This window comes from Trichomonas vaginalis, chromosome V (genome assembly GCF_026262505.1).
Source record: "Trichomonas vaginalis G3 chromosome V, whole genome shotgun sequence".
NCBI classification, from domain to species: Eukaryota; Parabasalia; order Trichomonadida; family Trichomonadidae; genus Trichomonas; species Trichomonas vaginalis.
The window spans coordinates 15,454,574-15,476,165 of NC_067207.1; the positions used below are offsets into that span (position 1 = coordinate 15,454,574).

The 21,592-nt window shown below is 32.0% G+C and overlaps 9 protein-coding genes across 9 annotated transcripts, besides 2 other annotated features; 8 read left to right on the plus strand and 1 right to left on the minus strand.

The window, feature by feature from the left end:
• Positions 1–186: 186 nt before the first annotated feature.
• On the plus strand, positions 187–1,560 carry TVAGG3_0341480 (uncharacterized protein; the record flags this gene model as incomplete). Its single annotated transcript, XM_001581272.1, has 1 exon — positions 198–1,436. One exon carries the CDS (start codon positions 198–200, stop codon positions 1,434–1,436), a length of 1,239 nt encoding a protein of 412 aa, XP_001581322.1.
• A 666-nt stretch (positions 1,561–2,226) lies between these two features.
• TVAGG3_0341490 (ankyrin repeat and SOCS box-containing protein 4 family) lies at positions 2,227–4,144 on the plus strand (the record flags this gene model as incomplete). The annotated part of the gene is made up of 1 exon (XM_001581271.1): positions 2,227–4,047. One exon carries the CDS (start codon positions 2,227–2,229, stop codon positions 4,045–4,047), a length of 1,821 nt encoding a protein of 606 aa, XP_001581321.1.
• A 172-nt stretch (positions 4,145–4,316) lies between these two features.
• TVAGG3_0341500 (uncharacterized protein) lies at positions 4,317–4,586 on the plus strand (the record flags this gene model as incomplete). Its single annotated transcript, XM_001581270.1, has 1 exon — positions 4,317–4,586. The coding sequence occupies one exon, from the start codon at positions 4,317–4,319 to the stop codon at positions 4,584–4,586; it is 270 nt and encodes an 89-aa protein (XP_001581320.1).
• Positions 4,587–8,166: 3,580 nt separating this feature from the next.
• TVAGG3_0341510 (bromodomain family) lies at positions 8,167–8,837 on the plus strand (the record flags this gene model as incomplete). Its single annotated transcript, XM_051230767.1, has 1 exon — positions 8,237–8,830. One exon carries the CDS (start codon positions 8,237–8,239, stop codon positions 8,828–8,830), a length of 594 nt encoding a protein of 197 aa, XP_051100497.1.
• Positions 8,838–11,986: 3,149 nt separating this feature from the next.
• Positions 11,987–14,566, minus strand: TVAGG3_0341520 (vacuolar protein sorting-associated protein 41-like protein family; the record flags this gene model as incomplete). Its single annotated transcript, XM_001581269.1, has 1 exon — positions 12,029–14,557. The coding sequence occupies one exon, from the start codon at positions 14,555–14,557 to the stop codon at positions 12,029–12,031; it is 2,529 nt and encodes an 842-aa protein (XP_001581319.1).
• A 716-nt stretch (positions 14,567–15,282) lies between these two features.
• TVAGG3_0341530 (uncharacterized protein) lies at positions 15,283–16,093 on the plus strand (the record flags this gene model as incomplete). The annotated part of the gene is made up of 1 exon (XM_001581268.1): positions 15,331–16,032. One exon carries the CDS (start codon positions 15,331–15,333, stop codon positions 16,030–16,032), a length of 702 nt encoding a protein of 233 aa, XP_001581318.1.
• Positions 16,094–16,497: 404 nt separating this feature from the next.
• On the plus strand, positions 16,498–17,650 carry TVAGG3_0341540 (proteasome assembly; the record flags this gene model as incomplete). The annotated part of the gene is made up of 1 exon (XM_001581267.2): positions 16,498–17,607. The coding sequence occupies one exon, from the start codon at positions 16,498–16,500 to the stop codon at positions 17,605–17,607; it is 1,110 nt and encodes a 369-aa protein (XP_001581317.1).
• A 149-nt stretch (positions 17,651–17,799) lies between these two features.
• On the plus strand, positions 17,800–18,956 carry TVAGG3_0341550 (RNA splicing; the record flags this gene model as incomplete). The annotated part of the gene is made up of 1 exon (XM_001581266.2): positions 17,883–18,956. One exon carries the CDS (start codon positions 17,883–17,885, stop codon positions 18,954–18,956), a length of 1,074 nt encoding a protein of 357 aa, XP_001581316.1.
• A 278-nt stretch (positions 18,957–19,234) lies between these two features.
• Positions 19,235–21,404, plus strand: TVAGG3_0341560 (protein serine/threonine kinase protein; the record flags this gene model as incomplete). The annotated part of the gene is made up of 1 exon (XM_001581265.2): positions 19,235–21,172. One exon carries the CDS (start codon positions 19,235–19,237, stop codon positions 21,170–21,172), a length of 1,938 nt encoding a protein of 645 aa, XP_001581315.1.
• Positions 21,405–21,422: 18 nt separating this feature from the next.
• Positions 21,423–21,452: a terminal%2Cinverted (terminal inverted repeat of MuDR-3_TvMULE3 transposon ID:TVAGG3_0341570).
• Positions 21,423–21,592: part of a mobile genetic element that runs on past the window's edge.

The following is a 21,592-nucleotide window of genomic DNA, read 5'->3' on the forward strand; positions in this document are numbered from 1 at the left end:
AGTTCTATCCCCTATCTTATATTATCAATATTTTAATCAATAGCTAATGATTAACTTTTTGGACCGGAAATTAAAAATATGAACAATCCAATCCCAGACATATCGTTCCCAGACATGGGCAAAAAAAATCAATTAGAGAGAACGATAGGGAAAGAAATAACGTATTTATTGACGATTATTTCCAAGAATTTCTTTACATGACTTTCGATTTTTCTTCTCCGAAGAAAACAACAGAGACTGAAGTTGTATATGACTTTGCACCAGTCAACAATGATGATAGTGATAATGGTGACCTTTGGGAAGCATATCAAAACGTTTGTTTTTCAAGGCAACCTCCGATCCCAGCTCTTTCAGTTATGAAGCCAATATTGCAAGGAAACAAATTCAACGCGAATCTTGCTCACTACAAGATTGGTAGGGACTTAAATGTCATTGTAGATATGTTAATCAATGTCAAAACAATTTCTTTGCTTAATTTATCAGATAACGCACTCGATGAAGGTTGCATTCCAAAGTTAGTCGAGTTCATGTCACAATCTGATTCAATTTCCGTTTTAAACATCTCAAATAATCCAAATATCCGTACTAATGGCATCACTGATCTTCTCGAAGGTATCGCTGAAAACCGATCATTAGAATCACTCAATATTTCTAATACTGGAGCCCAAAATATCGGTGTTTCCTTTGCAAAAGTTTTATCTTCTTGCCAATTGCTTGCTCGCGTTGAAGCTGCAGGCTGCAACATGAGACAAACAGCCATAGATGTTGCCAACGCAATTCCTTCCTCAGATAAGCTAAAGCGCTTAAATTTATCTCGAAATATGTTACATGTCGGCGGACGTCGCTTTGCATCACTTCTTGGTGGTTCCGTTGCAAGATGCTCCAGCCTCAAGAAACTTTTCCTTGCAGAAAACGCAATTGACGATGAAATGTGCCAAGCATTACTAAAAGGGCTCGGAGAATCGACTGTTCTTACAGTTCTTGACATATCCAAGAACATGATCGGTGAAGCAAGTGGTCGTGCCATAGCAAACTTCATCGGAAAGGTCGGATCCCTTAGATCTCTTGATATTTCACAAAATCCACTCTTAAATGTCACAATTAATGCTCAAAAAGGCCAGCAATCGCTTGAAGAAGGTGGAGATAAGGACCAGAACAAGAAGGATAAGAAACCAAAGACTTATACTCCAGGAGTTTATATTATTCTTCAGGCTTTGCCTAAAAACCAGTCATTGGCCATCCTCCAGATGATAGGAACTATTGCACCTGAAGAAGAGATCAACGCTAAGCTCGAAAGCTTGCCATCAACAAATCCAAACTTAACTGTTGTATTTAGAGGTCCGGAATCAAGAAAATATGATCCAAATCAGAAAGTACAACTTCCTAAAGTTGATTCCTCTGAAGATGATGATGAACATGAAAGTGATGGAGAATAATTTTTATTTTTTGATTTAATTTTTTTGTTATTTTTAATATTTAAGTAAATTGATTATATAAAGTGTGCAACCAGTTCATACAATCGAATTTGCCATGGAAATGTACTTCATCAAGTTCACTTACTGAGTTTGTAATTTATTTGACTACAATCCCTCGCTTGTTGCCATCAGTTGGGCCACTGCAATGATTTATTTTCACGCAGATAAGTCTCTTTCGCAGGTTATCGGCAAAATCGAGACGATTCAGAGTTCAGACTATGCCTTTCTCGTCAATATCGCGAATATTTTGCAGATGTCCTCTAAATGTCAGGAAATTTTAATTGATAGAGTCGGAAATCCAAAGCAGAAGTGCATTGTCTTGTTTGATTCAAATAATCAAATAGTTGTTTTATTGTTTTCCACATGGATAATATAGAATCGTGTATTTTATGGTGAAAGAAGAAAAGATATGACTTTTCAATTTTTTCATTTCCGATCAAGGCTTTCACTCAATTCATTAAAATGGATGCCCTTCATAGTACCAGAGACAGTCCTTTTCAGGAAACTGTGTTTGGAAAAATTTAAAATTTACTTGATAAAATATATTTTAGCATGAATATCTTATTGCATTAGACTTTACTATTGTTACTGTGTCATTTAATAAATATGAGCCTAATTCAAATTCGTAATTTATTTCCTAAATCTTTGTGATCATTGTTTTTTGCATTTACAACATAGATTTTTATCTTTTAATGAAATTCAAAAATATTTTTAATGATAAAATAGTTTATCTCCTTTTTAAAAATTATTGATGTCTGAGCTAGACGTTCCCCCAAATAAATACAGCGAATTGCGGAGTACCTATAAAAACTACATCGATTTGTATACTGCGCTGTATCGGTTAAAAACGGAAAATGAAGAAGAATTAAACTCAATTTACAAATTAATCAAAGCAGAATTGATTGATTCAAAGAAGCATCTTCCACAACGCATAACTGCAGATATTTTAAATATCATTCCGTATAATAATCGCTATACAAAGTCATATTTATCTCTTGCCAAACTCATTACTGACGAATATCATGTGAAAGAGGTCATAAGAGTTGAAAACGTTTCAGACTTCTTGTTTTATAAAGAATATGGAATTAAATTGGGCGTCTTTGCTGATTTCGAAAATTTTAAAACAGGAAACCTCGATATTCATGCAGAAAATACAATTTACAGAGCAATTATGTATTATGACTTAGAAGCATTTATTGCATTTACAGAAGGAGAAGGATTTGATGGAAATCAAAAACTTAAAAGCAGATTATATCCATATTCTTATTATGGATATTCATTACTTGAATTATGTTGTTATCATGGATCAGTTGATTGTTTCAAACTCCTAAGAACAAAATTTCATTCAGAAATCACTCAAACATGCTTAGAGCTTTCATTTTTAGGAGGAAATCCAGAGATTATGAGTGAATGTTTGAAATATCAAAAACCAGATAAAAAATGTATGGAATATGCAATTATCTCACACAACATTGATTTTGTTTCATTCTTAATGAATGAATACAATTTAAATATCGATTTAGAATATTGCGGAAAATATAAAATTCTAGATTCCTTTTTGGTTTATTTCGATCAAACAAATGATATTGATAAATGCTTTTTTTATTCTACGATATTTGATATAAAATCCCTTTGTGAATATTTCCTTTCACATGGTGCACATATAAATACAAAAAATTGTTACAATAGCACAGTACTTCATAATGCAGCAAGGGAAAATAATAAAGAATTAGCCGAACTTCTTATTGCATTTGGTGCAAAAATCAATGAAAAAGATAATAATGGAGCTACCGCTCTTCATAGAGCAGCATATGGTAATACTAAAGAAACTGCCGAACTTCTTCTTTCACATGGTGCAAATATCAATGAAATAGATTATGATAGGCAAACAGCTCTTCATAATACAGCAATTTATAATCGTAAACAAACAGCGGAGTTTCTAATTTCACATGGTGCAAAAATCAATGAAAAAAATAAGTCTGGAGAAACCGCTATTCATATTGCAGCATATTATAATCGTAAAGAAATAGCCGAACTTCTCCTTTCTCATGGTGCAAAAATCAATGAAAAATATAAGTCTGGAGAAACCGCTATTCATATTGCAGCATATTATAATCGTAAAGAAATAGCCGAACTTCTCCTTTCTCATGGTGCAAAAATCAATGAAAAATATAATAATGGAGCTACCGCTCTTCATTATGCAGCATATTGTAATACTAAAGAAACTGTCGAACTTCTTCTTTCACATGGTGCAAATATCAATGAAATAGATAATGGTGGAAAAACAGCTCTTCATAATACAGCAATTTATAATCGTAAACAAACAGCGGAGTTTCTAATTTCACATGGTGCAAAAATCAATGAAATAGATAATGATGGAAAAACAGCTCTTCATATTGCAGCATATTATAATAGTAAAGAAACAGCCGAACTTCTCATTTCACATGGTGCAAAAATCAATGAAAAGGATAATAATGGGCAAACTGCTCTTCATTATGCAGCCAAAAATAATCGTAAAGAAATAGCCGAACTTCTTATTTCACATGGTGCAAAAAATAATGTTCTTACATAAGACACTTCTTTTTCATACTCATCTGATTTTAATGGGATCATCAGAATCTGGCAATAAGCGAGTAAGAAAACCAATAAGCTGTATATTTTAAATTTCGAACCATTAAGTAATTCATTTGATGATTTAAGATGAGTAACTCAAAATTTATCAATTGAATTTTTGTAATAATCAATTTAATTAGAGTAGTATATTTAAAACTGAAATCAATTGAAAATGTCTTAACGATTCCGTACTTTTTATTGAGGTATATTGCAGAGGATGAGCATGTTATGCCGACACCAGCCTTAGAGTGCTTGATAACCCTCTTTGGATGGAGTGATATCAGCAAGAACGTGGCCAATCATTTCTGGCTTGATTTGAACTTTGAAGAAAACGTGGCCAACATAGATGCCGATATCTATATCAACAAATTCTGGAAGGACAACCATATAGCGGAGGTGTGTCTTGACAACTGGTGGATGAACGTCTGCCTGGCCCTCAACAGCCTGACGAGCCTTCTTCAGCTTCTCGATAAGATGAACGTGCTTAAGATCGAATGAGCGGGAGATGAAACGCTGGCGCTTTGTTGGGAGGAACTCAACAAAATCCTTAAGCTACGTAGCATGGAAGTCATCGAGGCTCTTGCCACAGTATGTGTAGTTACGCCGTGCGAACTTGCCAGATGCAGGCATAATTTTATACAATTTATATAATTTTTCAAAATTGTGTTTTTATAGATTCTCTTCATCAAACATCAAATGCAAGCGTATGAAATGTAATTCATTTTCTTTCCAATAAATAAAATTTTCATATCTTCAAAACAATTTTCACAAATTTCGTCTTCATTTTAATATTTTAAATGAAATTCACTCAAAGTTCTAGATTACATAATTCATGGAAACGTAAACCATAAAAATGAGTATAAGTGTTCTTCATGGGTTACAAAAAATATTCAAAAACTATTAATTAAAATCATTATGAAAAAATTCAATGTTGACTGCTATTAATGGTACACTGTCCACTCGATGACATTCATATATCTCAATAAATAATGTGAAAAATTAATATAAATCAAATTGCAGTGACTAATGTGGATGTTATAATAATTAACCACGTATTTGTTGATTTTGTTAAAGAATATCAGAAAGTGGTGAGTGTATCATTATATCGAAAATACCAAATATGTTTTCAATAAAGGAAATATGTAGGGTTTTATAAATTCATATTTTAGGATATCTGCGATTTGCAAATAATACGCTAAAAACGATTTTTATTTAGATTCTTTAGCTCCGTGTTCTATTAAGAATTCGACAATTTCATTTGCATTATATCTTCTAGCAATTGTGAGTGGATAATCATTTAAATAAAAATAATTGCATTAAACAATTAATGATATGATAAGAAAGAGATTGCCATGATTAGATAATGAATAGTATTCAATGAAATGGAATTACGCAAAGAAATGAAAGATATGGAAATAAATTGAATCTTATTATAAAATGAAGTATATGATAATAATGGGGACTAAATATTTTAATGATAAATTAATTGCATGTTGGCATCTGCACCATGTTCTACAAGGAATTTAACAATATTAATTGAGTTTTGGCTAATTGCCACTGTAAGTGGAGTTTCTTCTTTATCAAAGTATTTTTTATTAAGAATTAAAAGACATGAGAACAAAAAGATTGTCACGATAAATCATAGATGAATATAAGATAAAAGTGAATGCCATAATGCAATGATAGATATAATGATGAGGAGAATAGGATTTAATAATGATAGATGTGAAGAAATAATGAATAAGGGTTATATTGACATTTGCCCCATGTTCAACTAAGTAAGTGATAATATTCATTGACCTTAATCTGATTGCCAAAGTAAGTGGGCATTCAATCACACGATATAAAAGAAAATGCCATAAAAAGAATGAATGATATTAGAAGAATGAGAAATATAAATTTAAACGGAATGCATTAAAAGAAATTGAATTCTATGAATCAATGAAAGATATTATAAGCAAGAGAATATATATGATATTGACATCAGCTCCATTGTCAACTAGATATTTGACAATATCGAATGAATTTTGTTTTATAGCAATTATGAGAGGAAATTCATTATATGAAAAAGAACTGTATAAAATTATTACGAATAATGTCATAAAACAAAGATTGATATCAAAATATTTGGAATTTTTTCAGATAATGATGGATATGAAATTAAAAAGGATAGTATTTAAAGAAATTGAATAATATAGCATTATAGAGAATTGTCTAATGGAATAATGGATATGAAACGAAAAAGAAGTCTATTAAATAATGATTTATATGAGATTGATTCGAATAAAATAACATAATGATAGATATTTAAAGAAATAGAAGTAAATAATTCATTGGGCGATATGAAGAGAAATAGAATGTGTCTTAAATTAACATTTGCACCATGATCAACTAGATATTTTACAATACCGAGTGATTCTTGCCTGATTGCAATTGTGAGTGGGGATTCATTAATCTCAAAATAATTTCATAAAAGAATTGAAAGTGTGAAATGAAAAAGAATTCTCTTAAAATATGATAGATTTGAGCATTTTGATAATGTAACAAATCATTGAATAATAGGAATAGAAAAGGAATTACAAAAATTGATGAAGGATATGAAAATAAAGAGAATATAATTGAAATATAATGGATTCCATGAAAGACAAGAGAATATCATAAAATAATGATTGATATCAAAAGAAATTGAACTAAATAAATCGATATAAAATTTGAATTCGAATCGAACGTAATAAAAGGATACAGAATTCCAAAATAAAATAGAAGATTTGATAATGCAATAATGGATATAAAATTTGTTAATATCTGCGCCATTACAGCGTAAATCTGAAGCAATATCGTAATTTCCGAAATACAAATTTTCAGCAAATGAAGTTGGAATTTGTTCCAAATTTGTTTTAAGATATTCAGCAAGCTCAAAATGATGATAATTCAGTGCTATTTGAATCATATTTTCAAACTGTTCTCCTTCTTCTATCATTTGAAGGAAAATGTTGCTATTTCCACCTTCAAGAGCATATTCTGATGAGTTTTCAGTATATTTTGCTCCCATATTTTTCAAATAATTGAAGCAAAGCTCTGATCAGAATTTGCAGGCACAATCAAGTGGAGTAAACTGAAAATCTATTGTGTTATTAATGTAAAGGTTTGGGAATTTGATTTTAAGGTCATCAACTTTATCCCATGCTATATAATATAAAGGAGATTCTTTTGGAAAGATGTTGTAAATATCTTCTTCTTTTCTCGATGGTTCGTAATCTAAAAAATTGAAGCCTCTGTTGAATAGTAATGTTGATAGATCATCACTTGTCGGTTTGAGCTTACATGAAAACTCATTCAATAACTTTTGAAAAAGATCTGCATATGATTCAATGCATTTTACTCTACGTTTTGAAGTAGAATCTATAAGATAAAGAGCCATTTTGAGAGAAATTTTTTCTTGCTTAATAAGATCTATTAATTGTGAAGTTATGTCCAAGAGATTTTTGGAATTAATTTGCCAAATAAGTTTTGAGGCAAGATTAGGGTATTCGAAGATGTCAATAAGCTTCTCATCGCTGAATTCAATCCCTTTTTCAATAGTTTTCTGTTCTGAGTTTGCCATATTTCTTCCAAATGCAAAAATTTTTAAAACTATCCTGAATAGGAATATTTGAATCAAGAATATAGACTGGCATGAATAAAGAGAGATTGTTTAACATTAATCAATTCAAGAATGAACATGACTTATCGATTCCGTTCAATGGATTTGAAAAGATTTCCTTATAAAATACGAAGTTCTTTTGGATTATAAGAGGCAAGCTAAAACCTTGCATAAATTTTGCGTTTTACTTGTAATTTCTTTCAAATCAAAATGTTTTTTAAATTCATGACATGATAACAAAAAAATGAATATTTCAAACACTTTAATATCTTTAGTTTATCATGTTTCTGATAAGATTGAACTTCAAATTATGAGATCAACCAAATCTTTAACTCATTGGGCAATATTATCAACATAAAAAATAATACGCTATATAAGAAGGTGTTAATTCTTTAAAAATATAAAATATTCTTTTTGAATTTTGTCAAATCTAAAAAAAAATATGATTTCAATGAATCAACAATTAAACAATGAATGTATCAGAGTTACAAATGAAATGTTGGCAATGCATGCATGCTACTTATTCAAGGAACCAACAGATCCAGAAACGTTTCCTGATTATTTAAAGAAAATTAAGAACCCTATTGATCTTTCAACAATAAAACAAAAACTACAACAATTCGAATATACAACTATTGACGGTTGGTACAACGATATGATTTTAGTTTTCAAAAATTGCATTTTATATAACGGGCGAGATACAGTTATTGGAGAACTTACAGCATATGCAATGACTGTGTTCAAAAAGAAATGTATTTTCCTTATTTGTCCAAATGCAAATGAATGGTCTTATAGAATAACGAAATACCGCAACAAATTAGACCAGTTGATGCAAGAAGCTCCTAAAATAGTTACGAAATCACTAAAGAATGTTTCACTACCTAATGTTACCATAGAAAATCACGAAGATCTTGCTTATAATTTAAGTTCCCTTCAATCGAAAACAGATGTTTGTGTTATGTCACAGATTCTTGCACAGTACGATATTAAAGTTGATGGATCAAAACAAGATACTGCTTTTGTAGAATTATCCAATTTACCTGCAGCTGCCATCAAAGTTCTGACGAGATATGCTCAGGAAAGAGGCTTTGTTGATTGAAGAAGAATAATTTTTTGTAATTTTTTATTGTTAATTAAAAAAAATATTATCAATTAATTTTTTTTTAAATAGGAATACGATATCAGACAAACAATGTAACAAATCTACAAATAACTTGATTCCAAGAGGGGATTCTTTCCTATATTTATTATTTTTTCTTTATTAGTGACATCAGAGATGAGATATTTAATATCTTCAAGATGATAATGAATTGATGTATAATATATAGAGTAGAAATGCTTCATAGTTACTCTGTCATTCTTTACTTCTTACATATGAAAAGAGTTACCTCAATTCTTAATAAAATATAATATCTCATTGCGTATTAGTATTTACGATGGAAAGTTAATTCAAAACTAGAAATATAATAGCACAGAGAGGCACTTTCATTGAATGCATACGCCCGTAACAGTATGAGCAGCTTACCCTTAACAAATTCAAGATAACCTCACATTACCATTTTGTGATTTCAAAGTGAGGGGAGAAAATATATTCTTAAGAAGATATTGGTCTTAGAAATTTGATTCATTTTTTCTTCTACATTGATTTGAACTGTGATAGAAACTCCTTATATGTTAGTCATAGAAATTTGATTCATTTTTTCTTCTACATTGATTTGAACTGTGATAGAAACTCCTTATATGTTAGTCATAGAAATTTGATTCATTTTTTCTTCTACTTATATTTGAACTGTGATAGAAACTCCTTATATGTTAGTCATAGAAATTTAATTCATTTTTCATCTACTTATATTTGAACTGTGATAGAAACTCCTTATATGTTAGTCATAGAAATTTAATTCATTTTTCATCTACTTATATTTGAACTGTGATAGAAACTCCTTATATGTTAGTCATAGAAATTTAATTCATTTTTCATCTACTTATATTTGAACTGTGATAGAAACTCCTTATATGTTAGTCATAGAAATTTAATTCATTTTTCATCTACTTATATTTGAACTGTGATAGAAACTCCTTATATGTTAGTCATAGAAATTTAATTCATTTTTCATCTACTTATAATTTGAACTGTGATAGAAACTCCTTATATGTTAGTCATAGAAATTAATTCATTTTTCATCTACTTATAATTTGAACTGTGATAGAAACTCCTTATATGTTAGTCATAGAAATTTAATTCATTTTTCATCTACTTATATTTGAACTGTGATAGAAACTCCTTATATGTTAGTCATAGAAATTTAATTCATTTTTCATCTACTTATATTTGAACTGTGATAGAAACTCCTTATATGTTAGTCATAGAAATTTAATTCATTTTTCATCTACTTATATTTGAACTGTGATAGAAACTCCTTATATGTTAGTCATAGAAATTTAATTCATTTTTCATCTACTTATATTTGAACTGTGATAGAAACTCCTTATATGTTAGTCATAGAAATTTAATTCATTTTTCATCTACTTATATTTGAACTGTGATAGAAACTCCTTATATGTTAGTCATAGAAATTTAATTCATTTTTCATCTACTTATATTTGAACTGTGATAGAAACTCCTTATAGATTAGTCATAGAAATTTAATTCATTTTTCATCTACTTATATTTGAACTGTGATAGAAACTCCTTATATGTTAGTCATAGAAATTTAATTCATTTTTCATCTACTTATATTTGAACTGTGATAGAAACTCCTTATATGTTAGTCATAGAAATTTAATTCATTTTTCATCTACTTATATTTGAACTGTGATAGAAACTCCTTATATGTTAGTCATAGAAATTTAATTCATTTTTCATCTACTTATATTTGAACTGTGATAGAAACTCCTTATATGTTAGTCATAGAAATTTAATTCATTTTTCATCTACTTATATTTGAACTGTGATAGAAACTCCTTATATGTTAGTCATAGAAATTTAATTCATTTTTCATCTACTTATATTTGAACTGTGATAGAAACTCCTTATATGTTAGTCATAGAAATTTAATTCATTTTTCATCTACTTATATTTGAACTGTGATAGAAACTCCTTATATGTTAGTCATAGAAATTTAATTCATTTTTCATCTACTTATATTTGAACTGTGATAGAAACTCCTTATATGTTAGTCATAGAAATTTAATTCATTTTTCATCTACTTATATTTGAACTGTGATAGAAACTCCTTATATGTTAGTCATAGAAATTTAATTCATTTTTCATCTACTTATATTTGAACTGTGATAGAAACTCCTTATATGTTAGTCATAGAAATTTAATTCATTTTTCATCTACTTATATTTGAACTGTGATAGAAACTCCTTATATGTTAGTCATAGAAATTTAATTCATTTTTCATCTACTTATATTTGAACTGTGATAGAAACTCCTTATATGTTAGTCATAGAAATTTAATTCATTTTTCATCTACTTATATTTGAACTGTGATAGAAACTCCTTATATGTTAGTCATAGAAATTTAATTCATTTTTCATCTACTTATATTTGAACTGTGATAGAAACTCCTTATATGTTAGTCATAGAAATTTAATTCATTTTTCATCTACTTATATTTGAACTGTGATAGAAACTCCTTATAGATTAGTCATAGAAATTTAATTCATTTTTCATCTACTTATATTTGAACTGTGATAGAAACTCCTTATATGTTAGTCATAGAAATTTAATTCATTTTTCATCTACTTATATTTGAACTGTGATAGAAACTCCTTATATGTTAGTCATAGAAATTTAATTCATTTTTCATCTACTTATATTTGAACTGTGATAGAAACTCCTTATATGTTAGTCATAGAAATTTAATTCATTTTTCATCTACTTATATTTGAACTGTGATAGAAACTCCTTATAGATTAGTCATAGAAATTTAATTCATTTTTCATCTACTTATATTTGAACTGTGATAGAAACTCCTTATATGTTAGTCATAGAAATTTAATTCATTTTTCATCTACTTATATTTGAACTGTGATAGAAACTCCTTATATGTTAGTCATAGAAATTTAATTCATTTTTCATCTACTTATATTTGAACTGTGATAGAAACTCCTTATAGATTAGTCATAGAAATTTAATTCATTTTTCATCTACTTATATTTGAACTGTGATAGAAACTCCTTATAGATTAGTCATAGAAATGTGGATATAAGGAATCAGAAGTTGATAAAAAAATCTTTATATATATATCAAAAAGACTATAGAAAAAAAAGTATTTTAAAAAATATAAAATTACACTTGGTTTGTAACAGGTTTTCCTCTTTTGTATCTCTGGAAAGATCTCTGGAATGCGCCAAACGCGTCCTTCGCCACTATGTCGTGAGTCAACTGTGCAGTCATGAACTTTCTGTTGAACTGTTTCACAGCAAAATCAGCGTCTTCTATGTAATTCTTCAAGGGCAGTTTATCAGGAATTCCCTTTATGAAATTGACAGGATTTATGTGTAGATTTGGCAGATCTCTCAACATCATCTTCAGAGGCTGTTCCTTAGAGAATTTCGGAGGATTTTTGCTGTGACTTTTATCAATAATTATTGAATCATACGCGTACTTCGTCAGAATGCCCCAACAAGTCTTGTCATCAACATTCTTCGCGTATTCTATCGCTGCGACAATGTCTTCTTCCTGCAAAGCGTTGTCCAACAAAATTTTCATGCCACCTTCGTTATCTCCTGTTCTTTTACAGAGATACGCGGCTGCTTTTATCCTGTTGTACTTAGTTGCAGCATCTCTGGCATCGTTGGGTGTGAAATCGGTGTTTTCCTGCACAAACTTCAAAGTATTTTTATGATCATACTTCAAATACAGGACAACGAGGTCTGTTGCGTATCCTTTCTCTTTCAGGAGGTAATGTATCTCTGGGGAGTTCCTATCCCAGATCAAATCTAAGTAGTCCAGCTTGAAATGCTCAATTAAATTCATTGTTTCCTCTTGTTTCTTCGGATCAATGACAATCGCTTTGGCCTTGGACAATTCACCACTTATGTGCTCTAAAACAGTCGTCGGTGACATCTTGTCAAGGTGATTTGTTATGAAATCAATGAAATGTTGGCCGTGAGCCTTGTAGAAGAGAAGCAGATGAGGCATAATGAGTTTGTAGTCATCGTAGTGGTCAATGACAGAGAATGTGCCTAAAATTAATTGGTTGTCGCTGTCATTATTTGATGGATTTACAAATGCTTCATTAAATCTCTTCTTTATCTCTGGTTTGATGGAGATCTTGTAGCCGTCATCCCTCGAGGCTGGTTTGGATGAACAGAAATCAAGAAACATAAGAGATAATTCGTAATCTGAATTTGACATCGCTTTTTCTTTAAGAGTTTTAGCGATATCGTCTTCATCGAACGCGTCCTTGGCATATTGGGCTGCGAACTTATGCATGGTTTGCTCCAACGTTTTAATTTTACCATTATTAATTAAAGATAAAATTATTGAAGTCATTTGTTGGCGGCTGAACGCTGTTTGCGAGATTTTCCACAAGTCCTGGTTCTCGCTAAGCGCGTACAATATGTCAAAGCCCGACATCGAACGAGTTGCTTTGAAGAAATCGTACATGTGTCCGTATTCTTGTCCAATGTACTTTAGCATCAAGGAAACTGCGTCATCGACTTTGCCCTTCTCGATTTGCTTGGATGCAATGATATCGATGATCTGGCGACGTTCATCTTCATCCAATTTATTATTGTTCTCTTGTGTAAGTTCTATCGCGCGGGAAAAGTTCTCGCGGTCGAGATAGAAGGTAATACGCTCTAATAGTGTTGAAAAAGAGACAATAATGACAAATGTGTAATATACAAGGACAAAATGGTCTCCTTGAGGCAAAATCACTTGGAAATTGCCGCTCTGTATCATTTGGAACTCCGGGCTGATATCTACTTTGTACTCTTCCGTTCCTCTTATTGCTCTGATGTAATATTTCGAATCTGCCTTTGGCTGAGTGTTAGGATCGGCTGGCTGATCGCCGTTTTTGTACATAAGGAAGGCGCGATTGCCGTTGGTAGATACAGAGTTGTAGATGCCGAAATCGACAGATAATTTTGTTGCCGTGTTTTTGAGGTTTGCTTGGACTTCGAAGGTCGATCCGCCGACTGATACATGGATAATGTCGTTAGGAAGGAAGTTGAAGCACGCTCTGTACCATTCGTTCGGATTTTCGATATTTCTTGAAATGACAAGTTCTTCGGTCTTTGCTCTATAGATGGAGAACTTATTTGATGACGCCCAGCAGATATAATCGCCCTGCCAGACCATAGTATCTATAGTTGTGTTTGGTTCCGTCGCAATGACTTTGAAGGAAGAACCAGACGAAAAGAAGGCCTTTCGCGGTCGAACGCGAATGACATTTCCTTTGTCATCGGAAAAGACGCAGGACAGTTCTGGCGTCTGATCTTGAGCTGTGGTGATATAAGGATCAATTGCACTGGCTAAAATCCTTTGTTCGTATTGGAGTTTGGATTCTTTCTTTGTCTTGATGTTTTTACAGTAAATAAGCTTCTCATACCATGTAGCAAGTAAATAATTGCCGGTTGTATCAAATGAAAGACCATCTGGCCTGTTTGTGATGTTTTCGTTAATCGTTTCGACTTTCTTGTTTGTGTCTGCATCGTATATTTCAATTAAGCCATTAAACATACCAATTGCGATATAATTTTCCGAAACAGCAGCGGCAGAAATGCCATTTTTCGGAGGAATCATACGCTTATCTTGTGGTTGTTCCTTAATTTGACGAAATGTAATTGTTGGACCTTCATCTTGTGACATAAGAATAAGTGAAGAAGGAAAAGTGACATGTCACATTTTGTAACCCTTGATACGAATCTTTTACCTGCTCATCACATCTTCAAACAATGATAATGAACTATAAATGTAAATGATTTTATGAAAAGAATTAAATAAATATCATTTTTTTCATGATTTTGAATCCATTTTTGGCCACAGATAAAGACTATATGGTTTCAATCTGATCCACAACTATTTTAATCATCAATTCATATTAATTTTATATAATGACAAAAATACAAACGCTAATAAGAACTCGTTTTGTTATTGAAGAATACTGGACTAACTATTAAGTGATAGAATAGTCATATGAAGTGGGTGTTAATGTGTAAACCCGTATATCTTTGAAGTATAAGTTTATTGAATCAATTTTTGGGTTAAAATAGGAAAAATGAGATGATTTATTGATTCTTTGTGACAATAAGTAGATTAATGATTTCAAGAAATTCCAAATTTTTTTCAAAATTTCAAAAGTGAAATTGAAATCCTAATAAAATATTTGCAAAATTTCATTTTCGAATTTTTTTTGGAAGATAAAACAAAATATTTTGAAAAATTAAATGAGCAGAATTATTTAATAATTGTAATAGGATATAATAAACACAAAATAATCAAAGTTCAAATAAATTTGGACAATTGATTTTCGAAAATTTCAAATTTTATTATGTAACTATAAAGCAACAAAATTAATTTCGTCCATGATCGGAAAAGTTCACAAACTTTCTTAAAATTTCGTCACCTTTTCTTTCTTGATTATGAATGAAACTAGCGGCATTAAAAAAGTTGTTTATAAGCCAATAGTTTTATTTTATTGGATATTTATTGCTCCAATTGTTGTGACAGGCTTTACATTCTTCTTTTACTACAAAAATAAACATAATATTCCAGGAAGGCTTCCAACAATTTCCACAGCCGCATCTTTGTTACCAGAAAGCAGAATATTTGCTATGGGAATTATTATTTGCTGCTGGTTGCTCTTCGCTGGCTATATAATATTGGATCGCACTTTGAAGCTTTTAACTAAAATGAAACATATAGCCAAAGCACCACTTGTTCAACTGACTCATTATGCAACGGGAATTGCTTGCGGTTTAGCATTCTTCAGTTTAGTCGGACTTTGCTCAGTCAATATCAAATCAAATGAAGTATTTCATACGCTCTGTGCAGTCTGCTTCGTATTTTCGATTTCTGTTACATTTGTTCTAATTGACTACCAAATAATGCGATCAGGACCTTCCAATTACATGTTTAATACACTATGCACTCTTTGCATACCAGTTCTGGCTATGATTGGCGCATTAGTAACCAAATTTTCAACAAATGACAATGTGTACAATTTTGGCGTTATTTTAGAGTATATCAGTTCATTTATGATTCCTTTTAAGTTTGTTTTAATTGCTCATAGCATTCCTCCATTCAATATCGAAGTCACTCAGAAAGATACCAAGGTCGACTAATCTACTACTCCACGTTTATACTACTTACCTTTCCATATATTACTTTATATATTATTATTCTATTTAAACTATCTATTATTTATATTTCAATCATCTCAGTTTTTTTGACATTGCCTAAGAGATCTATAGCTATGCAAACAGGCACAAAAGCATTTGAGCCAATTCAAATACTTATTTTCTTTGTCAATATCAAATTTTTTATTCAAAATATTAAATTGTCCAATATCTATACCATAGAAACACATAACTATTAGAGTATATTATTTTAATATATAAGACAATGTCCATTGATGCATCTTATTGATTGCGATTTGAAAAATAATCTTAAGAATCATTCATATCCAATAGCGATGAAACAGGTGATTAGTAAGGCTTTAAATCATGTCGGAATTTTTTTCCAATAAAATTTTCACCCTGATGAATCTTAGGATGTCAAAACCGCTTTTTTAATTGACCAATTTTCAAATGGAGAAACTTCAGGGTATTATTCAATCAAATCCAAGATTACTTGAGCCCATTTTCACCGAAGCCAATACCTATTTAAGCACCAAGAGATGGTATGAGCTTGGTCAAAAGATTCAAGAGATTCTCACAATTCCAGTACTCAGAGGCAAATATTTATTTATTTTCGATAACTTCGTCCGCTTGTTCTTCGAGGCACTTGATCCATTCCAGCGTGCTAAAATTATCCTATCAGTTTCTGAAGAATTAGATATCCAAAATTGCTTACAGTTCTTGAAACAGTCTCTTGAGAAGTATTTCGAGAAGATCCCAGAACCAGCAACACTTATTAAATTGCGCATTGTTTTCTGCCACACACAACTTGGCGAATTCGAAACAGCTCTTAATCAGCTTATTCAAATTGAAGATACAATTACCGAAAAGACAGACTTATACGTTAGATCTCAATTCCATCGTACACAGGCCGATCTTGATAAGGCTCGTGGCGATTTTGATTCATATTACGAACATGCTCTTTATTATCTTTCTACTGCCAAGGATAATTCCAATCAGGTCATTGCCTACGATCTCTGCATGTCTGCCCTCTTCTCTATTAGCGTTTGCTCCTTTGGAGAATTAGCTTCCCACAAGATCCTTGATTCTCTTGTCGGAACACCAAACGAATGGCTCCGCAATTTGATTCTTTTACTCAACAAGGGCGAGCCATCGTCAATTCCTGAATTCAATGAAAAATTCATGCCAATCATCGCAGCAAACGAAACATTCAACCAATTCAAGGTTCCTATCCAACAGAAAATCGCTCTATCCGTTTTCTTACAGCTTATCTTCGCAAGACCATTCGAATCTCGTATTTTCTCATTCGAAGAAATCTCCCGCGAATGCCACGTTCCTCTTGACCGCGTCGAGATCCTCGTCATGAAGGCCCTCTCTACAGAGCTTATCCGCGGAGAAATCGACGAAGTTGACCAGAAATTAACAGTTACATGGTGCAAGCCAAAGGCACTCGATTTACAGCGCTTGAAGCACCTCAAATTCGAAATCGATAGATGGTGCGATAAGGTTCACAACCAGATGTTTGCTTTATCTCAGAGAGCTCAGCCAGTCGTTGGCTAAAATTTTTCATAAACACAATTTGTCACGTTTTTTATAATTCAAACAATTTTTTTTCTCTCTTTCTCACTCTCAAAATTTTATTCCCAATATTTTTTTGAGGTTTATTTCATTGTTTTATTTTTTTTGTAAAATCTGATCATCGAAAAGTGGATTTTTTTTTCTTCAAAAATATGAGTTTTTTTCGATTTCAAGGGAGAGTCCAGGCACAAATACCTACTGGAGTGAATTTTAATGAGTTCCAGGAGAACTATGAGAAGAGTGGTAGGCTTTTTCCGATGTTTAGAGCTTTAGAAAGACATACACAAGATATTAAAGCAGATTTATTCGAATTTAATAATGAATTACTCATGCACTTGCAAAAGAATGATCAATTAAACGAATCTAACTTTCCTGAAATCAGAGATTATCCAGTTTCAACAGATTTACAAAATAAAATCACAATTACAGAGGATGGCGATCAAGAAATTTCATTCCTATCACCAGTATCAGCAATCGATATTTCATGGGGCCGAAAAAACATTGTTTTTGGAAGTTACAGCTCGTTATTTTTATCTGAAATAGAAAATTTACCTTCAGCTCAACAAATAAACGGATCAAAAACAGCAGGTAATCAATCTTACATACGAAACGTTGCATATCATCCATCAGACGCCTTAATTGCCTTTTCAGGGCAACTCGGATCAATAAATCTCTACGATATTCAAACATTGTCAACTATATCTACGACAAAAATGCATTCATCGGTTGTCATAGGACTTGGTTTTACAAGTGATGGCTCCAAATTAGTTACTACTAGTAGAGATGGAATTATTAACGTGACAGATTTAGTACAATCGAAGATAGTAAAAGAAATTAAGGTTAAGATTAATCTTACTTGCATGACGATGTCTAAATCTGACGATTATTTAGCTGTAGGGACTGAAGAAGGAACGATTTATTTATTTGATAACAGAGTTCAAGAAGGTGTTCAGACAATTGATGCACACTATGCACAAGTAATATGTTTGGCTACAAATAATGAAGGAATTATTGCAAGCAGAGGAAAAGACAAAACTTGTAGATTATGGGACATAAGAGAAACAATTTCTTCAACAGGATGCATAGCAAGTAATGCAGATGGATTATGCTCCCTAGATATTTATGATAATAAACTGCTTTCTGCAACAGAATCAGGAGATCTCAAATTGTATGACTTAAGTACAACATTTCCTCTTGCTAAAACTAAATGCTTGTCGCGACCGATCGCTGTAAAGTACGTTCCTGAACTAAATTCATTGATTTATTCAACTGAAGATTCAAAGCTGCATATTGAGAAGATCAAGGCAATTGAGCAGCAAACTGACCAGTAGTATATTATATTTTTTATATATTTTTTGTTATTTTTCTTATATTAAATTTGTTATTTATTTCTTGTTATAAGTTGAAGTTTTTTCAATATAGATCAATACATATCGTCAACAAGAGCTCATTAACACATAGTAAGGCTATTCAAAAAGGAATAATATTACGAGTTAATAATATATGATACGAAAATTGTAGAATTTCAGCGACAAATAGCTTTAGTAGTTGATATGTTTTCAATGTTATAATTCCAAAATATATGAAAACATATGTATTTCGGTATAATATGAATGGAAATCATTTAACGATACAAGAAGCTTGGTCGGAAATAATTAAAATGTCGCAGAATAAAAATCCAATTGCATTTACGCTTGATCAGTTCAATATTGGGCCTACTGTCGAGCGTAATTGCTTTGGAACTGTTGTGGACGTCACAACAGTAAAAAATGGAGAGTCATTAAGCCTTGCTTTTATTTTAAATCTTTTTATTGATAGAAAAAATATTGCAGATCCAAATAAATTCGCAGAAAAAATACAACAACTAACACAGCTAAGTCATCCTGCACTGATTAAAGTGATTGGTATTGTTTTTCCAGGCGAAAAAAATCGACTTCATCATGCAATTGTTAGGGAAAATAACTATATTTGTGATCTCAGTAGCATATTTGAAAAGGACTTTATCCATTTTAAGGAAGTAGAATGGGATAACACTCGAAAATCAATTACAATCATCGGATTAGCGGCAGCATTACGATATTTGCATGAAAAAGGACTATATCATCTATTTTTAGTACCATGGCATATTCTTTTTGACTCCAAATTCGAACCAATTCTTGATGGATTTTATCTTTCAAGTTCTGTCGCACATAATCAGCTTTATCCTGAAACAACAGGTTACGATTCATATATACCTAAAGAAGATATCTCAGAAAAGTTCGATGTTTACTCATTTGGAGCGATAGTTTTCGAAATTTTAGTTGGACACACGTACAAGGCAAAATCCTTTCCAGCGAACTTCCCCAATAAATGGGCCATACTTATTGTCAAGTGTTTACAGAAAAATCCAGCGGAGAGACCTACAATTGATCAAATTTGCAGAGAAATCAACGCTGGAGTATTCATTGATGGCGATATCAAGGCAATAGCAGACTACAAGCAGCGTGTGAACCTTGTTTCCCTTGAAAATCCACCTCCTTCTCCTAAGATTGAAGAAAAAATCGACACAAACGATGCAAAAGAGCTTTACAAGCTAGCAATGCAACTAGACCAGTCTCCAACAGATAATCCGGCCAAACGCGATAAGAAATGCACACTTTTACTGCTAAAAGCCGGTCAATTAGGTTCAACAGACGCTCAGTTCGCAATTGCAGCCAGATTTCTTGAAGGTAAAGGCGTGCAGCGTAATCCCCACCACGCGGAGAGGTTCTTTACTCTTGCGGCCGAAGGAGGAAATACGATGGCCATGAGCGCTTTGGCTAGGATCAGAGCTGCAGCGGGAAGAAGTCAAGAGTGCATAGATTTGTTAACAATGGCAGGAGAAAAAGATATGGAAGCGCGTGTAGATTTGGCGGAATATTTAATGATTAGCGACCCACAAAGGGCCATTGAGCTCCTAAAGTCATCGGAGACACCTAGAGCCAAACTAATACTCGCAAAGATGGCTTACAACGATATATTAGGAGGACACGAGGATGGATTAGCGATGTTGAAGATATGTGCTGACGATGGATTATCGGATGCACAGTACGAGTATGCTCTAGCATTGGCTGACTCAAGGAGATTCACAGAAGCAAGCCAATACTTAAGATTGGCTGCAAATGCAGGTCATGCCGGTGCAGTCTATCATCTGGCCAAATTGGAAGGAAATAATCGTAATGTTTTGGAAGCAGCGGAGATGGGATGTGTAGAGGCGATGCTCGATGCCGCTGAGATGTCCAAATCAATTGAAGAGCGATCGAGGTATTTAAGAGGAGCTGCTCTGAGGGGATCACCGATCGCTAAGTATAAACTCGGAAAAATGATGTTTGACGGAGTAATGACTAGGAATATGAAAGATGGAGTTTCATTAATGAAAGCAGCAGCTGATTCAGGACTTATTGAAGCTGCCAAAGACGTAGCTAATGCATATAGATATGGTATTGGCGTTCCTCAGAATATCGAGATCGCGGAAGCATACGAAAAGATGTGCCAACCACAAACTACAGCAACTGAAGCTTCTCAGTAATATTATTTTGTTTATTTGTTTGTAAATATATACTATTGTTATTCAGTGCCTGCTTTTTCGGTTTTATTTCGCAAATATCGAACTTGATTTCAGGTGTAATTACGTGTTAATACCATAAGAACTCAAACATGGTAATGTATGCTTGAAATATCACGAAAATGTTTGATGAAATGTATCATTTCTCATTGGCAAAATTTCAATTTAATTTTGCTCAACAAAAACCTTATCGAAAGATATCAATTATTTTGTTGAGTAGGGGTAATTTTAGCTAAAAGTGACATGCATGTAAAAAGTGACACACCCGTGAAGGGTGTGATTACCGATCGGTAATTTCGACAGTTTAGAATTTAAAATTTTTTATGGAACTGTTGCGAGTTTCATAAAGAATTTAAGGAATATAAGCAAAGATTTGAATCAAAA